Source organism: Anolis sagrei, chromosome 7 (assembly GCF_037176765.1).
Source record: "Anolis sagrei isolate rAnoSag1 chromosome 7, rAnoSag1.mat, whole genome shotgun sequence".
In the NCBI taxonomy this organism is placed as follows: domain Eukaryota; kingdom Metazoa; phylum Chordata; class Lepidosauria; order Squamata; family Dactyloidae; genus Anolis; species Anolis sagrei.
This window is the reverse complement of record NC_090027.1, coordinates 41,555,816-41,583,061: the sequence shown is the minus strand read 5'-3', so window position 1 is coordinate 41,583,061 and position 27,246 is coordinate 41,555,816. Positions and strand designations below refer to the sequence as shown.

The following is a 27,246-nucleotide window of genomic DNA, read 5'->3' as shown; positions in this document are numbered from 1 at the left end:
TTGTACTATGCTAATAATATAATACATTGTATGTATATACTGTATATACTCGAGTATAAGCCTAGCTTTCAGCCCCTTTTTTAGGCTGAAAAAGTCCCCCTCGGCTTATAGTCGAGTCAAAGTTATTTATTATTTTACTCATTATTATTATTATTATTATTATTATTCTATTTATTATTTTATTTCATTTATTATCTTTTCACAACTTGTAATATATTACATTACATTACCTAGTAATGTAATATATATTGTGTGTACATATAATATTTATCATATCATATTTATTATTATTATTATTATTATTATTATTACATTTATAGGATAGCTTTATTATTTTTATTATTATTACATTTATTATTTTACTCTATTATTATTGGAAGGATATGTAAACACATGTACATTGAAGAAGGTTGGAATAATAGTTTAGTCAGAGTTGGAAAGTCTTATTATTATTATTATTATTATTATTATTATTATTATTATTTTGTCGTGTCAGGAGCAACCGCTCCTGTTGTGAGAGAATTGGCCGTCTGCAAGGACGTTGCCCAGGGGACGCCTGGATAATTTTTGATGTTTTATCATCCTTGTGGGAGGCTTCTCTCGTGTCCCCGCATGAGGAGCTGGAGCTAATAGAGGGAGCTCATCCGCCTCTCCCCGGAAAGTCTTATTTTACAGTTTTATATAAATATTATTATTATTATTTATTTTATTTATTATTTTATTCTATTTATTATTATTACATTTGCCATTTTACTCGATTATTATACATTTATTATTTTACTGTATAATTATTGTTATTCTTACACTTATTATGTTACTCTCTTTATAATTATTGGAAGGATACGTAAGCACGTTTACATCGAAGAAGGTAAACAATCATTTAATCAGAGTTGGACAGCCTTATCTTAAATTACCATTTTTGTAAATATTCAATAATATATAACCAACTCATTCCTCTATTAATGGAACTTAATTGGTATCTAATTTTTATTTTGCAATTTACCCGTAGCTGCTGCATTTCCCATCCTCGACTTATATTCATTAATTTTCTGTTGGTATCTATTTTTATTTTGCAATTTACCCGTAGCTGCTGCATTTCCCACCCTCGACTTACATTCCAGTCAATCCATTTTCTCCGTTTTTTGTGGTAAAATTAGGTGCCTCGGCTTATATTCAGGTCGGCTTATACTCGGGTATATACGGTATATCTTGTAAGCCACTCTGAGTCCCCTTTGGGGTGAGAAGGGTGGCATGAAAATGTCGTAAATAAATAACTAATTAAATAAATAAAATATTATCCTTTAAATATGAGCAAATAATCTCCGATAAGTATCCAAGCACTTCTTTCCTCAACCAATTCCTGAGTGCGCACCTTGACGGGAGGAAGACAACAATGGAAACACTCTCAAAAGAGCAAAATGTCAGGAAACCTGAGAAACCAGAAGAGCTGGGAATGGGCAGAGCTGCGAGAGAGAGAGGTACGAGGGCCATCCATGCATAAGGGATGCCGCGAAAAAGGCAGGGCGAGCGGGACAGCGAAGGCCGAGGCTTGCAAAAGTAGGGAAGGGCAGAAGAGCGAGGGGTTTACTTACGAACTGGCTGCGTCTTGAACTCGGAGAGAGAGCTCACCTCTCCCGCACCTTTGCCGTTGATGGCGGAGAGACGGATCGCGTACAGCGTCTCCGGCTTCAGGCCCACGATGGTGAACACGCTCCCTGCGTTGGCTGTTCCGGGAAAGAGGCGAGACACAACGAGGGGCACGGCATCAACCTCGGTTCCTTCCGCACTTTCCTCCCAAGAGTTGCCACCACCCGTGACGTTTTCCTCCTACCTTCCTTGGCGTCGTACAGCCTGGTGTGCCAGTTCTCCTCCCCCAGCGCCCGCCACTCGGCCTTGTAGCGGAGGATGGGCACGCCGCCCGTGGCCTCGGGCTCCTCGAACATCACCTGGGCGGTGCTAGAGTAGGGCTCCACCTCGTCGATGGAAGGCGCGGAGGGCGTGTCTGGAGGAAAAATGCAAGGCGAGCACAGCTATGGGACAGGTGCCTGAGCATAATGCCAAAATGCATCTCTTCCTCTGGCACCTCAGAGAATGTAAAGCCTTTGGTGTAGATAATGTAGACTGTAGGTACTTTGTGGTTTTTGGTGTTAGAAATGCATACTTTAATAAAAAAAAGAGAGGAGGGAGAGAAAAATAGTTGAAAAACATATTTTCTTGAGTTTTAGGAAATGTTGACAAGACAAATTGTGGCTTGATGATCTGTTTGTTGGAATTCAACCCCAATTAGCTTAATACTAGCTGTGCCCGCCATGCGTTGTTGTGGCCAACCTTCTCTCTCTCTTTCTCTTCTTTCTCTCTCTCTCTCTCCTTCCTTCCTTCCTTCCCTTTTTCTTTCTCTACTTCCTTCTCTCTCGCCTTCCTTCCTTCCTTCCCTATTTCTTTCTTTCTTTCTCTCTCTCTCTCCTTCCTTCCTTCCCTTCCTCTTTCCTTCCTTCCTTCCTTCCTTTCTTTCATTCATTCATTCATTCATCCATTCCTTCTCTCCCTTTTTCCTTCCTTCCTTCCTTCCTTCCCTTTTTTCTTTCTTTCTTTCTTTCTTTCTTTCTTTCTTTCTTTCTCTCCTTCCTTCCTTCCCTCTTTCCTTCCATCCTTCCCTTTTTTCTTTCTTTCCTTCCTTCCTTCCTTTTTTCCCTCTTTCCTCCCTCCCTTCTTTCCTTCCTGCATTCCTTCTTTCCTTCCTTCCTTCTCTCCCTCCTCTTTCCCTTCCCCTTTCTCCCTTCTCTTCCTATTCTTGGACTGCAACTCCCAGCAGTCCTCCTGATCAATCTATCTATCTAACTACCTACCTATCTATATCTAATCTATCTATCTGGAGGATTGCTGGGAGTTGCAGTCCTGGAATAGGAAATTGGAAATACGCAGGGATTGGGATGCTCTCAAAGAGATCCAAGGAGAAGAAATCTTGCAGCTTGGAAGCAGTGCATTTGGATCACTCTCCTCTCTTAAAGGGCCTGGTCCAGGGGATGCTGGGAGCCGTAGTCCAGAAGAGAGTGTGGATATGCTATTGTGTGTTTTGTTTGCCAGGGGAAGTAAATTTTATGCATGCACTGTAGCATCTTTTTGCTTTTTTGGCTTTTGAAGTCCCTTCGCTGTGTTTTCCAGTGTTTTTATGAGTGACAGTCCCTCGTTGGCCTGGTACATGTATTGTGTCCAAATTTGGTGTCAATTCGTCCAGTGGTTTTTGAGTTATATTAATCCTGCTGTTGTTCATTCGTTCAGTCGTCTCCGACTCTTCGTGACCTCACAGACTAGCCCAAGCCAGAGATCCCTGTTGGCCATCACCACCCCCAGCTCCTTCAAGGTCAGTCCAGTCACTTCAAGGATGCCACCCATCCATCTTGCCCTTGGTCGGCCCCTCTTCCTTTTACCTTCCACTTTCCCCAGCATCATTGTCTTGTGTGTCAGGAGAGATAGATTGTCTTAATCCTACTATCTATCTATCTATCTATCTATCTATCTATCTATCTATCTATCTACCTTTATTTATTATATAGATAGACGAAGGATTTCTCTTCTCCCATGCCTCCCGTATGACAGTTGAGAATGTACCTATTTCTCCTCTCTTCTCTGTTTCTGCTCTCATTCTGTTTGGTTGTTTAAAATAAATGAGATGAGAACTGGAGGTTTGCAAAGTGCAAGGTGCAACAAACCATAACCCTTCCACACACAAAAACTGAACAGTGCAAGTTGAGATAGTGGTATCGACTGCAAGCTTTGTTTCTCTCCTTCCTTCCTTCCTTCCTTCCTTCCTTCCTTTTCTCCCCTTCGTTCCTTCCTTCCTTTTCTCCCTTTCCTTCCTTCCTTCCTTCCTTTTCTCCCTCTTACCTTCTTTCTTTCTTTCCTTCCTTTCTGCCTTCCTTCCTTCCTTCCCTCCCTCTTTCTTTCTTTCCTTCCTTCCTATTCTCCTTCCTTCCTTCCCTCCCTCTTTCCTTCCTTCCTTCTTTCCTTCCTTTTCTCCCTCTTTCTTTCTTTCTTTCCTTCCTTCCTTCCTTCCTTCCTTTTCTCCCTCTTTCCTTCCTTATTTCTTTCTTTCTTTCCTACCTTCCTTTTCTCCCTCTTTCCTTCCTTCTTTCCTTCCCTCCCTCTTTCCATCCTTCCTTCTTTCCTTCCTTTTCTCCCTCTTTCTTTCTTTCTTTCTTTCTTTCCTTCCTTCCTTCCTTTTCTCCCTCTTTCCTTCCTTATTTCTTTCTTTCCTTCCTTTTCTCCCTCTTTCCTACCTTCTTTCCTTCCTTCCTTCCTTCCTTCCTTCCTTCCTTCCTTCCTTCCTTCCTTCTTTCCTGCCTGCCTTCCTTCCTTCCTTCCTTCCTTCCTTCCTTTTCTCCCTCTTTCCTTCTTTCCTTCTTTCTTTCCTTCCTGCCTACCTTCCCTCCCTCCCTCCCTCCCTCTTTCTTTCTTTCTTTCTTTCTTTCTTTCTTTCTTTCTTTCCTTCCTTCCTTCCTTCCTTCCTTCCTTCCTTTTCTCCCTCTTTCCTTCCTTCCTTCCCTCTCTTTCCTTCCTTCTTTCCTTCCTTTTCTCCCTCTTTCCTTCCTTCTTTCTTTCTTTCTTTCTTTCTTTCCTTCCTTCCTTCCTTCCTTCCTTCCTTCCTTCTTTCCTTCCCTCCCTCTTTCTTTCTTTCTTTCCTTCCTTTTCTCCCTCTTTCCTTCCTTCCTTCTCTTTCTTTCTTTCCTTCCCTCCCTCTTTCCTTCCTTCCTTCTTTCCTTCCTTTTCTCCCTCTTTCTTTCTTTCTTTCTTTCTTTCTTTCTTTCTTTCCTTCCTTTTCTCCCTCTTTCCTTCCTTCCTTCTTTCTTTCCTTCCTTCTTTCCTTCCTTCCTTTTCTCCCCTTTCCTACCTTCTTTCCTTCCTTCCTTCCTTTTCTCCTTCCTTTTCTCCTTCCTTCCTTCCTTCCTTCTTGCCTGCCTGCCTGCCTGCCTGCCTGCCTGCCTGCCTGCCTTCCTTCCTTCCTTCCTTCCTTCCTTTTCTCCTTCCTTCCTTCCTTCCTTCCTTCCTTCCTTCCTTCCTTCTCTCCCTGTCTTCTGCCTTCTTACATTTTTTAGCATGGAGAGTACGTGCTGTGTGCTTTGAGATCTCTCTCTCTGCTTGTGTGTCAGGAGAGATTTTGTGATTGGTGTTCTTTTCCTCTCTTTGAAATCTTAGAAGAGATGGTTGTTAGAGTAGCTCTGACCCAGTTCTTTACCATCAGTAAATGTAGTTAGTTCCTTATTATTGTAAATAAACCTTTTGTGATTTTTTAGATTGGACTCTACACCTTTGCCTCCTAAGCTCTGAATTCGTTACATCCACATGTAAGAAATCCAACATTTGCAAAAACCCAGAGCATCCAAAAACAAACAGGATACTAGCAGAGAATCCAAAAATAAACAGGATACTAAAAGTTTGAGTATCAACTCACAGCAAGCACAGCGTGAAGTGTTGTGTGACTTCACGCTGTGCTTGCTGTGAGTTGATACTCAAACTTTTAGCATCCTGTTTATTTTTGGATTCTCTGCTAGTATCCTGTTTGTTTTTGGATGCTCTGGGTTTTTGCAAATGTTGGATTTCTTACATGGTAAATGTGTTTTGGCCCCGCTCCCACACTTTTTGGGAAAAGTCCACATTTTTTGTGTAAACATTTTTACCCCAGAACCCTGTGGGTAACTTCATAAAGAACATGGGCATTTTACAGAAGGTAGAGCGGTAACTGTGGCAAAATATGTTGTGAGTTCAAAAACATGAGGGCAAAGGTAGCTTATAATCGTATGTATATGCCTTCCGAGACTCACCTGCTTGCACCAGGATGAACTCCGAAGACTCCTGGCCAATCCGGTTGACGGCTGTGCAGTTGTAATTCCCAAAGTCATTTTCTGAGTCCGGCGTCACCTGCAAACAGGAAATTCATTCGGGGATGGCTCACCTGGGAAGCTAGGATGGTTCCCGCCTTGTTGTCTTCCGTCAGCAAAGATTTTTGGAACTGATTGTAATGGGCTTTTAATGGTGGGCTGCCTCGCTGCTTTGAAATGTATTTGAAATCCATCGATAGTTCAACTGCTTCTTAGCAACAGAAGTGTTTTTAATTAGGTCTTGGTAATGTGCTTTTAAGTGTATTAATTTAGAATTTTTGTGAACCATACTGAGTGCTGTTACTTGGCAAGAAGGAGGGAGATGAAGAAATAGTCCTAGTATGAGCGGCAGCAGGATCTGGAGCCTTCCAATTGGGGGAGAAAAGGGGAAATCAAGACACACTAAAGAAGGGATGGGCAAACTTAGGCCCTCCAGGTGTTTTGGACTTCAACTCCCACCATTCCTAACAGACTCAGGCCCCTTCTTTTTCCCCTCTGCCGCTTAAGCTGAGGCTGTCAAGGGGGAAAAGGAAAGGGACTGAGGCTGTCAAAGGGGAAAAGGAAAGGGACTGAGGCTGCCGAAGGGGGAAATGAAAGGGACTGAGGCTGTCAAGGGGGGGGGGGGGGGGAAGGTAAGGGACTGAGGCTGCCGAGGGGGAAAAGGAAAAGGACTGGGGCTGTCGAGGGGGCAAAAGAAAGGGACTGAGGCTGCCGAGGGGGGAAACGAAAGAGACTGAGGCTGTCGAGGGGGAAAAGGAAAAGGACTGAGGCTGCCGAGGAGGAAAAGGAAAGGGATTAAGATTGCTGAGGGGGAAAAGGAAAAGGACAGAGGCTGTCGAGGGGGAAAAGCAAAGGGACCGAGGCTGTTGAGGGGGAAAAGGAAAGGGATTGAGGCTGCCGAGGGGGAAAAGGAAAGGGATTAAGGTTGCTGAGGGGGAAAAGGAAAAGGACAGAGGCTGTCGAGGGGGGAAAAGCAAGGGGACTGAGGCTGCTGAGGGGAAAAAACATAGGGACTAAGGCTGCAGAGGGAGGAAAGCTAAGGGACCGAGGTTGCTAAGGAGGAAAAGGAAGAGGCCTGAGTCTGTAAGGAATGGTGGGAGTTGAAGTCCAAAACACCTGGAGGACCCAAGTTTGCCCATGCCTGCACTAAAACAATACATATGCATTGTGTGGAAAATTCAGGTAAGATCAAATACCAAATACTCCCCGCTTTCTCTACTGGTTGTTAAGAATTGTGGGAGTTAAAATCCAAAACACAGAGAGGGACAAAGCTTGCCCACGCCCTGCTTTGGAAGGACCACTTGACCTCTGCTCTCTACTTCCACCCTTTTCTCAGCCAAGAAATCTCCCTGGAGTGACGTTGCATCCTCATCCCTTTGCATTGATGGCTGTGCGTCCACCTCCCGCTCTCTTCCCCCAATGTGGCCTCACCTCCAGGTAACTGGCGGAGGGCGTGTTGTAGATCCGGATGTTGCTGTAGTTGGAGCTGGGCAGCAGCTGCCCATCCCGGAACCAGGAGATGACGGCGCTGGGGTAGGCAAAGACCTCGCAGGTGATGTTCACCTGGTTGCCTTCCCAGGTGTAAACCGCAACAGGGCCCTGCAACTTTGGGGCATCTGGAGCAAAAAGAAAACATTAGACATGAGCAAAGGACACCAAAAGGGACCCCAAGGTATGTTTCATGCCATCTCCCCTTCTCCCCAGATTGTTTATAGCAGTGGTTCTCAACCTTTGGGTCCCCAGGTGTTTTGGCCTACAACTCCCAGAAATCCCAGCCAGTTTACCAGCTGTTAGGATTTGTGGGAGTTGAAGGCCAAAACATCTGGGGACCCACAGGTTGAGAACCACTGATGTATAGCTTCATCTTAAGAACTTAGGCATAGGGACCTCTGATGGCGCAGCGGGTTAAACTGCTGAGCTGCTGAACTTGTTCACCGAAAGGCTGGCAGTTCGAATCTGGGGAGTGGGGGTGAGCTCCTGCTGTTACCCCCAGCTTCTGCCAACGTAGCATTTTGAAAACATGCAAATGGAAATAGATCAATAGGCAGGAATGGAACTGCGCTCTATGCAGTCATGCCAGCCATATTAAGTCTAGTCATGTTCAACTCTGAGACTCTGGTGTTCATTCCATTTCTCAAACAGGTCATAGGGTTACAGCCTGTGTTGGATGGGGTTACACTTCCCCTGAAGATGCAGGTTCTAAGCTTGGGTGTGATCCTGGACTCATCACTGAGCCTGGAACCCCAGGTTTCGGCGGTGGCCAGGGGAGCTTATGCACAGTCTCGTGCACCAGCTGCACCCGTACCTTGGGAAGTCTGATCTGGCCATGGTGGTCCATGCTCTGGTTACATCCCGTATAGACTACTACAACGCACTCTATGTGGGGTTGCCTTTGAAGACTGTCCAACGGGTGGCAGCCAGATTACTAACTGGGGCGGCATACAGGGAGCATACCACCCCCCTGTTATGCCAGCTCCACTGGCTGCCGGTCCATCTCCGAGCCCAATTCAAAGTACTGGTTTTGACCTATAAAGCTCTATACAGTTCTGGTCCGGCTTACTTGTCCGAACGCATCTGCCCCTACGTCCCACCTCGCAATTTAAGATCATCCGGGGAGGCCCTGCTCTCACTCCCGTAAACAGCGGAAATTTGTCTGGCGGGGACAAGGAGCAGGGCCTTCTCGACTGTGGCTCCCTGCCTATGGAACACACTCCCAAAGGAGGTAAGTTCTGCTCCCTTGCTCCTGACCTTTAGAAAAAAAATTAAAATCATGGTTCTGGGACCAGGCCTTCGGACAATAGATGTATGCAGCTTTTATAGGGACAAGGACTGGAACGGCAACTCAACTGATGAGATTGTTTTATGGTTTTAATAACTGTTTTGATATTTGATGATGTACTTTTTTAAAAATATGATTTACATTTAAATTGTGGTTTTACTAATGTAGTTGCAAGGCATTGCATTTTTGACATTATCTATGTGTAAGCTGCTTTGAGTCCCCCTCGGGGTGAGAAAAGCGGTATATATATACTGTAAATAAATAATAAATAAGTAGCTGAAGAGCCAGCATTGTCCATAGACACCTCCAAGGTCATGTGGCCATCATGACTGCATGGTGTGTCATTACCTTCCTGCAGAAGCAGTATCTATTAGGCTTGAGCAATCCATGGTTCTAAATGGTTCTAAAGTACTTACAAAACTAAAGTTCTGGTGGTAAAAATTTCAGAACTCTAACAAAACTTTCAAAATTTAATTATTATTTCATTATTGGTGATTTTAATGACAGAACCAATTAGGAACTGCCATTTATTATGAAATTTTGAGAGTTTTGTTAGAGTTCTGAATTTTTCACCACCAGAACTTTAGTTTTGTAAGTAATTTAGAACCATTTAGAACCATCGATTGCCCAAGCCTAGTATCTATTGATTTACTCACATTTGCATGTTTTTGAACTGCTAGGTTGGCAGGAGCTGAGGCTAACAGCTGGAGTTCACCCATCTCCCCGGATTTGAACTGCCAACCTTTTGGTCAGCAAATTCAGCAGGTCATTGGTTTAACCCACTGCGCTAACAGGGGGTCCTACATTGAGATATCATGGCTTAAAATACGTGTTCTATTTGCCTATTGATCTTATTTCATTTGCTCCTTGTCTCTTGGTTGTTCATCTCCTGACCCCTCTCCCCACTTGCTCAACCTCTTCTCTCCAAACTCATTCCACCCCAGATGTTTTGTGTGCAACAGCTCCTTATATATGAGTGCAGATGGAGAAGGAGAAGGTCAAAACTTATGGCGACGGAGGATTGTGCCCACTCACACTGCACTTCCAGGTACATGGCTTGGGAGTCCTGCCCGATGGTGTTGCTGGCGATGCAGACGTACTCCCCGGCGTCCGTGTACTGAATGTCCTTCAGCGTCAGAGAAGAGACGCGGGCATGGCTGCGCACGACGATGCGCCCGTCCAAGGTCTAGCGGGGAAAGGAGCCAGAGTTGAGAAGGCTGGTTACGAATGGAGAAGCGCACATCGAGAGCACCGTTGGAACACAGGACGGGGTCCGAGAAAGGACCTTGGGGTAACCAGCCCACTCCCTCGTCTATCCTGTCTCAATTCCCTCACGGAATGGAAAGACACAGAGGTTGCTGCAGCACGCTCTCTGCTACCTGATGGATACTAAAGCGGAGTTGGCACTACGACATGCAGCCCATTGTGAAACTCCAAAAAGTCCACTCTCCCAATGCCCTCCTCCAATCTACTTCTATGTTCATTGCTTCTCCGACTGTCCGTAGCCACGATGGTTGCCACTATTTTATCCTTCAGAGCTGAGCTGCAGGAACGCTTTGGGAGGTAGCGTTGCCTTGGACGCTCCCCCAAATGCCAGGAAAATGGTAGCAATCATTGTAGCCGAGCACAGCCTGGAAAGAAAGGGAGAGAGACAGAGAGATGGACACCTACTATTGCATACTGGCAGAAATTATCTCACAAAAACCCAAGCCAATGGGATTTTGGCCTGCATCAAGTGCAAGAAGAGCATAGTGTCTAGATCCAGAGAAGTGCAGAGAAGTCATGCTCCCCATGCTCTTGGTTAGACCACACCTGGAATATTGTGTCCAATTCTGGGCACTACAATTGAAGGGCGATGTTGACTCTAAGCTGGAATGTGTCCAGAGGAGGGTGACTCAAATAGTCAAGGGTCTGGAGAACAAGCCCTATGAGGAGCGGCTTAAAGAGCTGGGCTAAGAGAAGGCTAAGAGGTGACACGATGAGGGTCATGTATAAACATTAGGCTTGGTTGATCCAAAATAAATGGTTCAAAACTTGTTTCAGATGCAGGGGATGCTGGTAGTCCGATTCTAAAGTCAATTCTGATTTTCACAGAAAACTTCGAAACTTCTCACACTTCCGAATCCTTTCATTACTGATTTGAAAGCGTTCTTTCCTGTTTCATTGGATGGTCTTTACTTTGAAATTAGTTGTTTTACTCCAGAAGCAGGGAAAAGCAAGCGGAAGAAATTCCTTCCTTCTCTGGTTTAAAACTGGCTTTTCTGGCTTGGACTCTCGCTTGCTGAGGTGTTCCAGCGAGTGTCTCTGTAGATCTTAGAAAACTATTTCTAGATTTAAGTCATTGACGTGCTGGCTGATACCCAAACAGGGGATGGGCTGGAGGTGTCTCTGCCTTGGTCCTTTCACTATTGGCTGCTACTTCCCGGCGGATGTCAGGTGGTGCAATACCGGCTAAGCCGTGTAATTTCTCCAGTGGTGTCGGGCGCAAACACCCCGTGATAATGCGGCATGTCTCATTAAGAGCCACATCCACTGTTTTAGTGTGGTGAGATGTGTTCCACACTGGGCGTGCATACTCAGCAGCAGAGTAGCATAGCGCAAGGGCAGATGTCTTCACTGTGTGTGCTTGTGATCCCCAGGTTGTGCCAGTCAGCTCTCGTATGATATTGTTTCTAGCACCCACTTTTTGCTTGATGTTCAGGCAGTCACAGAGATCGACATGGGCAGGAGCAGCCAGAAGGCGTGGAGGCTGCTAAGACGGTTGAGTAACGACCTCTCACAAACTAATACCCATGCCAACATAAAGGCAGATCAGATAGCACACCAACTCTTGAAGAATGGGAAACCCAACCTTGCCACCAAAGTAGAAAAGAAACCAATAGCCAGACAACCAGAATTTGAGAACAACAACCTTCATGAACCCTTTACATCTACAGAATTGGACATGGCTCTCAACTGGAAAATAGAGGGAGAAACCGTGGAGGCCGTGACAGGGTTTGTATTTCTAGGTGCAAAGATGAGTGCAGATGCAGACTGTGGCCAGGAAATCAGAAGACGCTTCCTTCTTGGGAGGAGAGCAATGTCCAGTCTCGATAAAATAGTAAAGAGTAGAGACATCAGACTGGCAACCAAGATCCATTGCCTAGTCAAAGCCATGGTCTTCCCTGTAGTCACCTACGGATGTGAGAGATGGACCTTCGGGAAGGCTGAGCGAAGGAAGATCGATGCTTTTGAGCTGTGGTGTTGGAGGAAAGTGCTGAGAGTGCCTTGGACTGTGAGAAGATCCAACCAGTCCATCCTCCAGGAAATAAAGCCCGGCTGCTCATTGGAGGGAAGGAGACTAGAGACAAAGTGGAAGTCCTTTGGCCACATCATGAGGAGACAGCAAAGCCTAGAGAAGACAATGATGCTGGGGAAAGTGGAAGGAAAAAGGAAGAGGGGCCGACCAAGGGCAAGGTGGATGGATGGCATCCTTGAAATGACTGGACTGACCTTGAGGGAGCTGGGGGTGGTAACGGCCGACAGGGAGCTCTGGCGTGGGCTGGTCCATGAGGTCACGAAGAGTCGGAGACGACTGAACGAATGAACAACAACAACTCAATAAATGCAAGAATGGCAAAGCAGCTGGCCTGGATGATCTACGGATGGAAGAAATCAAGAACTCTGGTCCAAAAACAAGGAGCTGGCTGCTGGAGCTGATGAACAACATCCTGATGTTATGAGGCATCTCAATAACACGGTGCTTTCCCACCATACTTTCTGATCAGCGTTGGAAAGCTGCTTTGTTTTAGGCCACGTCTCTCAGGATCTTCAAATCATGCTGGTTGGTGGATTCTGGGAATCGTCGCCTCAATGCCCTTTTCCTCAAGCTCTTGCCTTGCTTGTGCCACCCAGGTCTGAGTCAATTCCAAGCGTATCCCTTGAAAGGAATTGACCAAAAGAATCTAATTCCGCCAGTTAGTGCCCCTGGGAAGCCCGTAAGCAAGGCTTGAGGGAACAAAGGAAAAGGGTGGTTCGCTCTTTGCAACTCCTTTTCCGTGACTCACGGAATATGGAGACCCTGCTTAGATGGCTTGGTTGACAGCTTCCGATGGAATCAGTCTTTCAACTGCAGTCACTGGATTACATCGGTTCATACTAAATCCCTGCAGGCAAAGTTTCACCTCTTCTGTTTAACATAAATGCACTTAACAGAAAATATTTTTGTATGCATCCAAAGCAGACACACTCCACAAAATTCTAGAGGTTTGCTTTCTTGCAAAAACAGGATGGAAATGGGTTGCTTTCTTGCAAAAACTGGATTTAATCTCCATTTCCTATAGAATTTTTTTATGGGGCTGCACTAATGAAGTGGGGGGAAACACCAAGAGCATGCCAAGGAGCGGCCCCTCCCCAACCCCGTTCCATCTGCAGGTGAGCAGGCATCCCATAATATACACATCAAAAGCAGTCCTCGTGTCCTGATTAGGCGCACATCAGCTACAAAGGGAACGCTCTGCACCGAACGCCCGGCTTTATCATCGGTTGCCATGGCAACAGATGCAGGACGAGACTCTGAACGTCTTCCTTCCTCCGCGGGTCCGCAGGAGTCCACCAAGGCAGGGCTTAAGCAGTCCAGGAAGACTGACCAACACTATTGCTGCAGAGGGCATTGCGTTTAAAGGCAGAAAGACCCCTCAGTGTGCGGACAGGCTTGCGAAGGGCTGGTGCATTGGCCGGGAGGCCTTTGCACAACTGCTTGAATTGTGGTGCCCAGAATTGGACACAATATTCCAGGTGTGGTCTAACCAAAGCGGAATAGAGCATGGGGAGCAGGACTCCCCTAGATCTAGACACGATGCTATTGATGCAGGCCAAAATCCCATTGGCTTTTTTTGCAGCCACATCACATTGTTGGCTCATGTTTAACTTGCTGTCCACGAGGACTCCCAGATCTTTTTCACACGTACTGCTCTTGAGCCCGGTATTGTCCCCCATTCTGTATCTTTGCATTTGTTTTTTTCTGCCTAAGTGGAGTCTCTTGCATTTGTCCCTGTTGAACTTCATTTTCTTAGTTTTGGCCATTCATCTCTCTAATCTGCTCCTGTCCTCTGGACTATTGGCTCTCCCTCCCAATTTGGTGTCATCTGCAAACTGGATGATCCTGCCTTCTAACCCTTCATCTAAGTCATTAATAAAGATGTTGAACAGGACCGGGTCCAGGACGGAACCCTGCAGCACTCCACTCGTCACTTCTTTCCAGGATGAAGAGGAAGCCTTGGGGGGAATCACCCTCTGGGTTCGTCCATTTATCCAATTACTGATCCACCTCACCATAGTTTTGCCTCGCCCACATTGGACTAGTTTCCTTGCCAGAAGGTCATGGGGGACCTTGTCAAAGAAGGCCTTCCTGAAATCCAGGTACGCTCCATCCACGGCATTCCCCGCATCTACTCCCATCATACTCCAAGATGGCCACACTATGCTAGCACCATTGGGAAAGTGAGTTCTAAGGGCCCTTTCTGGAGGAGGAGGTAACTTTCCAAGAAAATATAGAGGAGACTTCTTCTGGTGGGGAGAGAAAAAGACGACACAGATCCCCCTGCCCCAGATATTTGTGGACTTAACTCTTTCCCAAAATATCATCTCTCCAAATTCGTTTCACTGGTCTTATCGTTTCTCTCTTCCCCTTTCTGTTTTCGGAAATTACTCAAAAAATGGCCCTACAAAAACTACAAACCTTTTCATTAACAGTGATTCGGGCCCAACTCTAGCAGAAGGTTTGCTCCATGGGGCAAAAGAGACAGGTACATGGGGTCAAGGTGGACCAGAGCCCTGAAACCCACTCCCCCAGTGGCCACCAGCTTCCTTCTTTGCCTCTGATGTATCACCTCTCATCCTTCTGGATTGGCCTAGTTTTGCTGCCTTCTCTTCCTTTGACTAACATTGAAATAGACAGTTGGACACATCACCATTTCAAGGAGCAAAGAGGGAAAGGTTTTATCCATCCAAGAGAACATTTCTACATTTTTGTATATCTATAGGGGCAAGACGCAAAAGGAGGGCACCGAGCCACCACAATTTCCCTTCAATCTCCCAAATTTCTAGCATTGCAGAAAGTGAGGAACACTGAAAACGGTTCTAGTGTGGATCCTGAGACCCACAGTTGCCCTCAGAAGCACCTGGCAAGAGAAAGAGCATGGAAATACAAAGCCAGAAGAGAAGCTCCATCACAGCAAGCCTCTTCACCCTCATCTTGAGAAATGAGGGTGTCTTCTCCAATGGTGTCCTCATTAGAAAATCATATTTTCCACCCCAGCTTTTGACTTGGAAAACGGCAGGATAGAGAAAGGCTAAGACTGTCTTTGGCCTCTTGTGGAACTCATGCACATCAGCTAACATTCATTAAAGTGACATATCTTGCACAAGGCTCTTGTATTCCTTCTCTTCCTTAACTACCAGGTCAGAAGGCGACCCAGCACCTTCTACCTGGCATAAAGTTCCCAGGGACCCATTTCCAGGAGTCTTCCCCATACCATGATTGGAATGTGCTATTCTGCTCTTAAAATGTGGAGATTTCGCTTGGTCTTCAAAAGAATATACCAGACTTACAATTGAACATCTCTGCTCCGAAAGTGGCAATGTGGCATCACCAAGAACGGTCATTCAAAAGCATTCCAGACTTTCAAAACATCAACATGGAATCGATCCCCCGTTTAAACTCAACCAGGTTCTGTGCACCAACCCATCCAAATGGAAATCAGTGATCAGTTATGGAGTTTAGGATGTCTACTCTTCCCAGAAAAGACAACACCGAGTAGCAAAATTCATATCTGTGTTTAAAAAAAAATCAGGCTTCTGGTGGTTACCAACTTCGGATGACCTTTGTTTACATCAGTGGTTCTCAACCTGGGGTCCCCAGATGTTTTTGGCCTACAACTCTCAGAAATCCTAACAGCTGATAAACTGGCTGAGATTTCTGGGAGTTGTGGGCCAAAAACATCTGGGGACCCCAGGTTGAGAACCACTGGTTTACATTACGGATCAGCTGGCAGTTTGTGAAATCTGGTTTGAAACCCAACATTAGCCAATTTCTCATTTCAAAATGGAGCCAGTGGGATCGTTTTCAGGGGATCGCGCTGGCTTTGAGTGGGGTCTCTGCGTTGCTTCTGAGATGGAATGTGATGCAAACGTTTTAGAGTAAAGCAGAATGCACCTAACTGGAGACAAATGAGCAAGCAAGTGAATCCGAATGGGTGAGAGGGTCCGCCGCCTGAAATCCAGGGACAAGAGGCATCGTCACCTTGCCTGGACCCTCCTCCATGGTTGTGTGGGGGACCTGAAAGAACACCACATTTGACACGATGGCCCTGGGCATCTCCTTCTGTGGTGACGGAGGGCATAGAGATGGGAGTGTTTCCAGGAGGGTCTCGATCAGGGGTCCTCAAACTTTTTAAACAGAGGGCCAGGTCACAGTCCCTCAAACTGTTGGAGGGCCAGATTATAGTTTGAAAAAAATATGAATCAATTCCTGCATGTATCTTATTTGTAGTGAAAAAACACTTTAAAACAATAAAGTACCGTATATTCTGGCATATAAGACTACATTTTAACCCAAGAAAGTCTTCTCAAAAGTCAGGGGTTGTCTTATATGCAGAAGTAGCCTTATATGCCGGGAGTCGTCTTATAGAGCGGGTGCAGAAACTTCCAATCCGGATTGGAGAATCTGTGGTTGCTGCATATGGTGGGGGGAGCTCAAAAATTGCAGTGGCTGCGGCCCTGCCGTATGCAGCAACTGTATGAAAGCATTAAGGGCAACACTGTACAAGTATGGTAGAAGAAAATCCATTCATCAGGATTTGTGGACTTAATGTGGTCCCGATGGTGAGGTGAAGGGGCGCCTCACCGGGAAGGTGTAAGTGAAGGGCGGAGCAAGCCACAGGCATCCAAGGCACCTGGGGTATGGGGGAAAAAAGACAGAGTGGCTCTGGGCCCAGAAAAACACACCTCTTCTACCTGTCTGGCCCGCCCTTGTATCCTATTACTGTACCTCCTCCTCTGCCTTTCAGATCTCGCTTTTGAAGACTGCAGTGAAGCAGTGCATGTGCGCATGTGCGAGATCTGAGAGGCAGAGAAGGAGGGACAGTCATAGGAAAATAACCATACTGAAATCAAATCTGATGCTTTGGTGTGTGTTGGAAGAGGGGTAGTCTTATATTTTAACTAGAAAAGTTGGGGGTTGTCTTATACACCCAGTCGTCTTATATGCTGGAGTATACGGTAATTTAAAATGAACAATTTTAAGAAATATAAGCTTTGTCGAAGGCTTTCATGGCCGGAATCACTGGCTTGCTGTAGGTTTTTCGGGCTATATGGCCATGGTCTAGAGGCATTCTCTCCTGACATTTCGCCTGCATCTATGGCAAGCATTCTCAGAGGTAGTGAGGTCTTTTTAACCCAAGAAAATCTTCTCAAAAGTCAGGGGTCGTCTTATACGCTGGAGTAGCCTTATGCAAGGAGTAGCCTTATCCTCAGAGGTAGTGACCTCACTACCTCTGAGGATGCTTGCCATAGATGCAGGCAAAATGTCAGGAGCGAATGCCTCTACACCATGGCCATATAGCCCGAAAAACCTACAGCAACCCAAATATAAACTTATTAGTATTTCAGTGGAAAGTGTGGGGCTGCTTTCAGTTGATGAGATAGGATTGTTGTTGTTTTTGTTGTGTGCTTTCAAGTCATTTCAGACTTCAGCTGACCCTGAGTGAGAGCCGGGTAAATGATCTTGGTGGGCCGTATCCGGCCCTCGGGCCGTAGTTTGAGGACACCTGGTCTAGATCCACCTCCAGAGAGGACTTTTGGGTTTCCATCTTCAAGGAGTGGAAAGCTGCTTTACTGACACTAAAACCCGGGCCCACGTTAATGCTACGCGTACCCCAAAATGATAGGGAAGGAATCTGGCCCACTCCTGAGACACTATGCTTGCTCATTACAGGATGCACTATGACAGAAGCGGCTTCTAGCACTACCAGAATTTAGTATGGTTGATATATAGGTATATATCCTCAGCGTTAATGAAGTTACATTATTAATAGCTTTGCAACGCAATCCTATACATGCCCACTCTAAAGTAAGCCCCGCTCAGTTCAGTTCGGCTTACTCCCCGGCGCGTGGGTATAGGATTGGCGTCTCCATGGGCTCGGTTACCGCTACCGGAAATGTGTTAATCCGCAACACTTAAATACGAAAGATATAATCAATGCAAAGCGCTAAAGACGGTTGTCTAAGTGTGGTAATCTTATACCTCTTGTTTCTCCGGCCGGGTCCACGAAGCCTGGAGAGAATAAATAAATAAAACACGACAATACACACACACAAGAGAGAGAGCAATAAGTGTTTGCAAACGTGGCTGCTTCTCCCGGCCTTCGGTTAATAAGCGGTATGCATCACACTTCATTCGGTGCACATGCGGAACAAGACTCCAGAAGGGTGGGAAGGGTGGAGTGGCCCAATGAAGACCAAGGGAACCGAGACGGGACGTCTTTTCCCCGGTATTCATTCCAATCAGCGTTTTAGTTGTTTGGAAATGATTGTCACATCCATTCCATCGAAGCCGACTTGACCATCCGCCCTCCCCGTGATTCCGGCAACCAAATCTGCCCGTTTGGTTTTGTGCCGCCGTTTTGCCACTCATCACAGTGACCGCCACGGTGAAAATACACAGAAACGTTTCCGCGGAGCTACATGAACGGCTCTCCATCTTCACAAACACAGCTGTTAACGCCACACGTTTAAAACGCTTCTCCATGCATGCACATACAAGCGTAGTGTCGTCTGCCTTTTTTTTTTTTCAACAAAAGGTACATGCTGTTGAAGAAGCAACTGCGGAGTGAAAAGGCAGCACAAATTCAAAGCCCAGCGAAAGCAACAGCAACAGAAGCCAAACCAAGCCTGTGGATAGCCTATTCCAACCTCGGGATAGTCAGGGCTTGCGAGTGAGCTACACAATCGCGGAGATGTTGTGTGTCTCTCTACCTGTTGCTTTGCGGGCTTGATCTGCTGCGGTTAAGGAGTCCCCTCCTCCCTTGGTGATTGTATCGCATTGTGTTTGGCATGGCGGCAGCAGACAGGAGGACCAATGGACACCAAACACACAAATGAGATGTTCGAGTGACGAGGGGTTGCAACCCAGCACTGCTCCTCAAAGCATTCCCAGTGCCAACGGTTGCAACCAACGTTGATGTTTTCTCAACAGGCACACACATATCTTCAACGAACCCATTCCCTTCTGTGACAAAAGGACATCGAGATACGAAACTCATTCCAGGAGGGTCTAGATCAGTGGTTCTCAACCTGGGGGTCGGGACCCCTGTGGGGGTCGCGAGGAGGTGTTAGAGGGGTCGCCAAAGATCATAAGAAAACATAGTATTTTCTGTTGGTCATGGGGGTTTTGTGTGGAAAGTTTGGTCCAATTCTGTCGTTGGTGGGGTTCAGAATACTATTTCATTGTGGGTGAACTATAAATCCCAACAACTACAACTCCCAAATGGCAAGGTCTATTTTCTCCAAACTCTACCAGTGTTCTCATTTGGGCATATTGAGTATTTGTGCCAAGTTTGGTCCAGATCCATCATTGCTTGAGTCCACAGTGTTCTCTGGATGTAGGTGAACTACAACTCCAAAAACTCAAGGTCAATGTCCACCAGACCTTCCCAGTATTTTCTCTTGGTCATGGGAATTCTGTGTGCCAAGTTTGATTCAATTCCATCATTGGTGGAGTTCAGAAGGCTCTTTGATTTTAGGTGAACTATACATCCCAGCAACTCCAGCATTACCAAATGACAAAATTGAATCACCCCAACCCCACCAGTATTCAAATTTGGGTGTATCGGGTATTTGTGCCAAATTTGGTCCAGTGACTAAAAATACATCCTACATATCAGATATTTACATTACAATTCATAAGAGTAGCAAAATTACAGTTATGAAGTGGCAATGAAAATAACGTTATGATTGTGGGTCAACACAACATGAAGACCTATACTAAGGGGTCGCAGCATTAGGAAGGTTGAGAATCACTGGTCTAGATGCCCCTCCACAAGAATGTGCCCATTCAGTTCAATGGAGAGGCCCACTCTGGATCTGGAGCTATCCACCTCTTGTGTTCGGCCGGGCTTTAGAACACCTGGTTAATCACCAGCAGCATAAAAGTAAAGGTAAAGGTTTTCCCCTGACATTAAGTCCAGTCGTATCTGACTCTAGAGGTTGGTGCTCATCTCCATTGCTAAGCTGAAGAGCCGGCATTGTCCATAGACACCTCCAAGGTCATCTGGCCAGCATGAGTTCATGGAGCGCTATTACCTCCTCGCTGGAGCGGTACCTATTGATCTACTCCCATGATGGTGAACCTATGACACGAGTGTCAGCACTGACATGCATGGCTATTTTTGATGACACGCAGACACATGCGGCCGCATACAGAGAAATACACCTTATAAGAGCCAATCTAATTCCATCCTTAAATTTGTAAAAGGCTCTACAAATTTAACATCTGCACGTCTGAGCATTGTTCACTCCATAACTCAGCATGGATTATACATTTTTTCTCATTTAAACTATAAATATTGCAAAATTATGGGGTTTTTTCTCTCGAGGTGACACCCCACCCAAGTTATGCTCAGGTTTGTGGCAAATTTTGACACACCAAGCTCAAAAGGTTGCCCATCACTGATCTACTCACATTTGCATGTTTTCGAACCGCTAGGTTGGCAGAAGCTGCGGCTAACAGCAGGAGCTCACGCTGCTCCCCGGATTCAAAACTGTGACCTTTCGGACAGCGATTTCAGCAGCTGACTGAAACCCAATGCCCCACCAGGTGCAATAGATCTTACTAATTCAAAGGTTGGCAGTTTGAAGTCCGTGTCGGGGTGAGCACCCAACCTTCAGCCCAGCTTACTGTCCACCTAAGCGGTTCGAAAACAGTTGAGAGCTGTGAGTAGAGAAATTAGGCACCACTTAAGTGGCGCGATATTTTATGGCACGATAAAGGAAATACCAGAAAATGCCAGCGTTCAAAGGAAGGAGAAAGTCTATGATCAAGGGCTGTTCATCAGAGGATGGAGCGACAGCACCTCCTGAGGCTGGAATTGAGCACAACCTCCAGGACGCCGAAGTTGGGAAAAATGTCAACATTATACCTCTACCTGTTGTCTGTCTTGTCTGTTTAACGGCATTGAATGCCTGCTGTGTATGTGTTCTGTGATCCGTCCCCAAGTTCTCTCTTGGGTGAGAAGGGCGGAATATAAATGCTGTAAATAAATAAATAGGAGATCTACCAACAAGAAATGAGATCTGGGCAGGTGTCTCCAAGTTGTAATAAGGTCTTGATGGCCTTTATGTGGAGGAAGAAGACTCCAGTCTCCCCAGGCTTTGTAGTAAGATCAAGTGTGCAGTCATCATGAAGTTCATCCTGAGGACCAACTTGGGCCTTGGCTAAGCCCTAACAGATACTCCTCAGAGAAGTAAAACAAAGGGTGGAGAACACTGCCTCCAGGCAAAAGAGCTGGCATCAGGCAACTAACTCTCTTTGTGACCATTTCAACCACCTGCTACATGAGGACAACATAAAAGTGATCTTTACTTATGAGATATTAGTCATCCCCTGCCATGTGTTGCTGTGGCCCAGTCTGTAATATGTGTTTTGTGTCTGTATATATGTCGTTCTGCACATGAATTGTATTTTTTTATATTTTTAAATCTCTTCTGCTGTGTTTTTCAGTGTTTTTATGACTGATGGTCACTTGTTGGCCTGATAGGTGTATTGTGTCCAAATTTGGTATCAATTTGCCCAATGGTTTTTGAGTTACGTCAATCCCACAAACGAACAATACATTTTTATTTATATAGACTAGCTGTCCCCTGCCATGCGTTGCTGTGGCCCAGTCTATGTATATGTGCTTTGTGTGTATATATTTATGTATATGTGTATATATGTGTGTTTGTGTGTGTGTATATATATACATATATATATATACACACACATATATATATACATATACATACATATACATATATATGTGTTAGGCTTGGGCAATCCATGGTTCTAAATGGTTCTAAAGTACTTACAAAACTAAAATTCTGGTGGTGAAAATTTCAGAACTCTAACAAAACTTTCAAAATTTAATTATTATTTCATTATTGGTGATTTTAATGACAGAACCTATTAGGAACTGCCATTTATTATGAAATTTTGAGAGTTTTGTTAGAGTTCTGAAATTTTCACCACCAGAACTTTAGTTTTGTAAGTACTTTAGAACCATTTAGAACCATGGATTGCCCAAGCCTAATGTATGTATGTATATATGTGTGTGTGTGTGTGGCTTTGTGCATGCGTTGTAATATATTTTTTTGATTTTTGGCTTTTAAACCAGTGGTTCTCAACCTTCCTAATGCCGCAACCCCTTAATACAGTTCCTCGTGTTGTGGTGAACCCCAACCACAATTCTAACATTATGAATCGCCATGTAAAGAAAGACCTGCAGGATGTATTTTCATTCACTGGAGCAAATTTGGCACAAATACCCGGTATGCCCAAATTTGTATACTGGTGGGGTTGGGGGGGGGGGTTGATTTTATCATTTGGGAGTTGTAGTTGTTGGGATTTATAGTTAACACGTAAACAAAGAGCATTCTGAACCCCACCAACAATGGAATTGAACCAAAGTTGGCACAGAGAACTCCCATGACCAACACAAAATACTGGAAGGGTTTGGTGGCCATTGACCTTGAGTTTGGGAGTTGTAGTTTGCCTACATCCAGAGAGCACTGTGGGCTCAAACAATGATGGATCTGGACCAAACTTGGCACGGATACTCAATATGCCCAAATGTGAGCACTGGCGGAGTTTGGGGAAAATAGACTTTGACATTTGGGAGTTGTACTTGTTGGGATTTATACTTCACCTACAATCAAAGAGCATTCTGAACCCCACCAATGATAGAGTTGGGCCAAACTTCCCACACAGAACCCCCATGACCAACAGAAAATATTGTGTTTTCTGATGGTCTTTGGCGACCCCTCTGACACCCTTTCGCGACCCTCCCAGGGGTCCCGACCCCTAGGTTGAGAAACGCTGTTTTAAAGTCTCTTCTGCTGTGTTTTCCAGTGTTTTTATGAGTGATGGTCACTCATTGGCTTGATACGTGTCTTGTGTCCAAATTTGGTGTCAATTCGGCCAGTGGTTTTTGAGATATGCTGATCCCACAAACAAACATACAAGTTTTATTTATATGGATTATTATTATTATTATTATTATTATTATTCCTTTGCTTTTTTCTAAACAACATTGTATGATGATTACTCCAATATTTTGGTGATTTATAATCCCCAGACATAACAATTTTGCTTCACGACATTTTCAATGGAATGAAGTTCAAACTAAGCACAACAACATGGCAGCATCAACACCTACAAATCATCCAGGAAGAACAAGAGAAACCATCAGCCAAAGAATGCAGCCAACACATAGCGTTTCCCCTTCGACAAACAATGACGCAGCAGAGAATCATTTCCCCGTCTCCTTGCACTCCCCCACCATTACACATAAAATCTATCCAACCAAGCGGGCAACCTCATAGTTCCTTCGTATAGATTGCCCAACAGCAGAAGTGGGTGTTTCAAAAATAGTTAGCAGTTTTACGCTGACCTTACGGAGCAGGGAGACTGCTCTTTGAATGACCTGAAGTTCTCTGGGTTCCAAAAATCAAAATAAAGGGTGATGCCGTACTAATGAGTTCTTCCATGAGAGGGATAATATATCACAGATAAGATCAAAGTAGATAGCATGAAAAAGGACAATTCTAGAAAGGCTTTCCTCGGATCAAATATGAAGTAAATCTACCTATTGGGTTGTAAGAAATGGCCTGTTCACGGATCAGGTCAAGGGTCTTTCTGAACCAGGAGGAAGCCTTTATGAATGTGACACTATCAGTTAAATTCCCTAAATTGATATTCCTCCACATCTAATGCACTGTGGTTCCCTTTATCCGACTCCCAGCTATTCACAAAGTAGGGAAGGATGTGGATTTCAAGGTACCAAAAAGCTGGATGTTGACATCGACACAACATACCTCCTTCTGTTCTGTCTATCTCTGCATTGTCAACTCAAAATGGCATTGAATGTTTACTGTGTATGTGTACTGTGATCAGACCTGAGTCTTCTTGGGGTGATAGGGCGGAATATAAATAAAGTGTTGTTGTTGTTGTTGTTGTTGTTGTTGTTATTCCTTCTTCTGGATTTCTGTGCTGGTAGGTAGTTGCATTGGATGTCCTGGGATCCCTTCCCACTTTATGCTTCTGTACTTTCTCTTGTGCCCCTAGTGAACAGAGGAACTCTGCATTTGGTGGATCAGGTCAAGGGTGTATCTGAACCACCAGGAAGCCTTTATGAATGTGACACTATCAGTTAAATCTTCCCTAAATTGATATTCCTCCACATCTAATGCACTGTGGTTCCCTTTATCCGACTCCCAGCTATTCACAAAGTAGGGAAGGATGTGGATTTCAAGGTACCAAAAAGCTGGATGTTGACATCGACACAACATACCTCCTTCTGTTCTGTCTATGTATTGTCAATTCAAAATGGCATTGAATGTTTACTGTGTATGTGTACTGTGATCCGCCCTGAGTCCCCTTGGGGTGATAGGGTGGAATATAAACAAAATATTATTATTCCTCCTTCTGGATTTTTGTGCTGGTAGGTAGTTGCATTGGATGTCCTGGAATCCCTTCCCACTTTATGCTTCTGTACTTTCTCTTGCGCTCCGAGTGATCAGAGGGACTCTGCATTTGGGGGATCAGGTCAAGGGTCTATCTGAACCACCAGGAAGGCTTTACGAATGTGACACCTTCAGTTAAGTCTTTCCTAAATTGATATTCCACCACGTCTAATGCACTGTGGTTCTCATTATTCGACTCCCAGTAGGGAAGGATGTGGATTCCAAGGTGCCAAAAAGCTGGATGTTGACATCGACACATCATACCTCCTTCTGTTCTATCTCTGTATTGTCAATTCAAAATGGCATTGAATGTTTATCGTGTATGTGTACTGTGATCCGCCCTGAGTCCCCTTGGGGAGATAGGATGGAATATAAACAAAATATTATTATTATTCCTCCTTCGGGATTTCTGTGCTGGTAGGTAGTTGCATTGAATATCCTGGGATCTCTTCCTACTTTATGCTTCTGTACTTTCTCTTGCTCTACGAGTGATCAGAGGGACTCTGCATTTGGCGGATCAGGTCAAGGGTCTATCTGAACCACCAGGAAAGCCTTTACGAATGCGACACCATCAGTTAAGTCTTCCCTAAATTGATATTCCTCCACATCTAATGCACTGTGGTTCCCATTATTCGACTTCTAGTAGGGAAGGATATTTATTCCAAGGTGCCAAAAAGCTGGATGTTGACGTCAACACAACATACCTCCTTCTGTTCTATCTCTGTATTGTCAATTCAAAATGGCATTGAATGTTTACCGTGTATGTGTACTCTGATCTGCCCTGAGTCCCCTGTCAAGGGTCTATCTGAACCACCAGGAAGCCTTTACGAATGTGACACCATCAGTTAAGTCTTCCCTAAATTGATATTCCTCTACATCTAATGCACTGTGGTTCCAATTATTCGACTGCCAGTAGGGAAGGATGTGGATTTCAAGGTGCCAAAAAGCTGGATGTTGACGTCAACACAACATACCTCCTTCCGGTCTATCTCTGTATTGTCTATCCAAAATGGCACTGAATGTTCTGTATACTGTGATTCGCCCTGAGTCCCCTTGGGGAGATAGGATGGAATATAAACAAAATATTATTATTATTCCTCCTCCTGGATTTCTGTGCTGGTAGGTAGTTGCACTGGATGTCCAGGGATCCCTTCCCACTGTATGCATCTGTACTTTCTCTTGCGCCCCGAGTGATCAGAGGGACTCTGCATTTCCAGGTCAATTATTTTAAGTAGATTCAATACTACTTTATGCTTCTGTACTTTCTCTTGCTCTACGAGTGATCAACTCCCGGTAGGGAAGGATGTGGATTCCAAGGTGCCAAAAAGCTGGATGTTGACGTCGACACAACATACCTCCTTGTGTTCTGTCTATCTCTGTATTGTCAATTCAAAATGGCATTGGATGTCCTGGGATCCCTTCCCACTTTATGCTGCTGTACTTTCTCTTGCACCCCAAGTGATCTGAGGGATTCTGCATTTCCAGGTCAATTATTTTAAGTAGATTCAATACCTTGGCTTAAAAAGGAGGGAGGAAGGCAAGGGAAACACGAAATGTAGCACCACCTTTCCAACTAAGTGGTTTAGGATTAGTGGACCCACATCACTTGATCCTGCAGCTGCACTGGCTCCCAACCAACTTTTGCTGCTCTCTCTTAATCCTCCCTCAATTTATGCATTTGCTCGCTTTTCAAAAGGGAGACATGATAGCAACTGACGAGAGAAAAGCCTGGGTGGGATTCCTGCCTGAGTCTAATAGCTAATCATCACCTTCCCTTCGAAACTGCTAATTATTTTTGCCATCGAGAACAAAAAAAAAATGATATTGATATGTGATCAACGACAATTAACAGGCGAACACAAAGGCAGCCAAGGCTTTTGTGCCTGGAGGTATACGTGCAGCGTGGAGGTACGAGTGCAAAAGGGGGGTGGGTGGGGGGTTCTGGCGTTGGCCCGCAAAATCCCCACAGGCCACAAGGGCAGCCCCCTCCTCGCCACAACGTCTGGAAATACACACTGGAACCAGAGCCTCCATGGCTGCCCCGCTCCTCTGAAGCCATAGACTAGGGACAGTTGCTTTGGTACTGAACCCATTCTGTGGTCAAGAATGGAGGAGTTGGACTCAAAGTTAGAGGAATCTGTCAAACTCCAACTGTCAAACTCCAACTGTCAAACTCCAACCAGAGGTGCCAAAATGGACAATTTGGGCTTGCAGTTATATAACCAACAGCTTAGTTGGGGCCAAAAACAAGAATCACTAACAAGCCTCCATGCTTAGAACAATCGTCCTGGATAGATAAGCCAAATATTTTTAGGAATATTTCTAGATGGTATTTTACTATATAATGGGTACCAAGCGGGACAGAGAAGGCTATGAAATTCAATGAAGTTACTATAATTTTGTCGAAGGCTTTCATGGCTGGAATCACTGGGGTGTTGTGTGGTTTCTGGGCTGTATGACCATGTTCTGGGAGCATTTTCTTCTAGGAAAAAATGCTGCTAGAACATGTCAGAAATACTAAAAATTAACTAGGTATTTTTAATTACAAAAACGTGATTCTTCAAGCACTGAAAGGGTTAAATGGATGCAATGACTCGACAAAAGCTGCAGTTCTCTATAAGCAGGTGTGCCTGTAGCTTAGAGGCTTCGGTGTTAGTTTGCCTCAATGGGAGAAAGGTCTCAGGCTCTGAAAAGGCCCCACAGTGTGAAGTAGGCTTTAGTCTGTGAGAGAAGCCTTTGTGTGAAGTAGGCCTTAGTCTGTGAGAGAAGCCTTTGTGTGAAGTAGGCCTTAGTCTGTGAGAGAAGCCTTTGTGTGAAGTAGGCCTTAGTCTGAGG

General features: G+C 45.0%; 1 protein-coding gene across 22 annotated transcripts in view; it reads right to left on the bottom strand.

The window, feature by feature from the left end:
• NCAM1 (neural cell adhesion molecule 1) overlaps positions 1–27,246 on the bottom strand; it is a 366,996-nt gene that overhangs the window by 79,832 nt on the left and 259,918 nt on the right. For 13 of the 22 annotated variants that reach the window (XM_060787043.2, XM_060787042.2, XM_060787046.2 and 10 more), the window contains exons 9-14: positions 17,939–17,968; positions 9,691–9,841; positions 7,308–7,492; positions 5,820–5,916; positions 1,832–2,002; positions 1,593–1,724 (exon numbers count right to left, since the gene is read on the bottom strand). In XM_060787043.2, coding sequence (XP_060643026.2) covers positions 1,593–1,724; positions 1,832–2,002; positions 5,820–5,916; positions 7,308–7,492; positions 9,691–9,841; positions 17,939–17,968 — 766 coding nt within the window. The remainder of the gene's footprint in view (positions 1–1,592; positions 1,725–1,831; positions 2,003–5,819; positions 5,917–7,307; positions 7,493–9,690; positions 9,842–17,938; positions 17,969–27,246) is intronic. The other 9 variants (XM_060787045.2, XM_060787050.2, XM_060787052.2 and 6 more) reach the window with 1 other exon arrangement.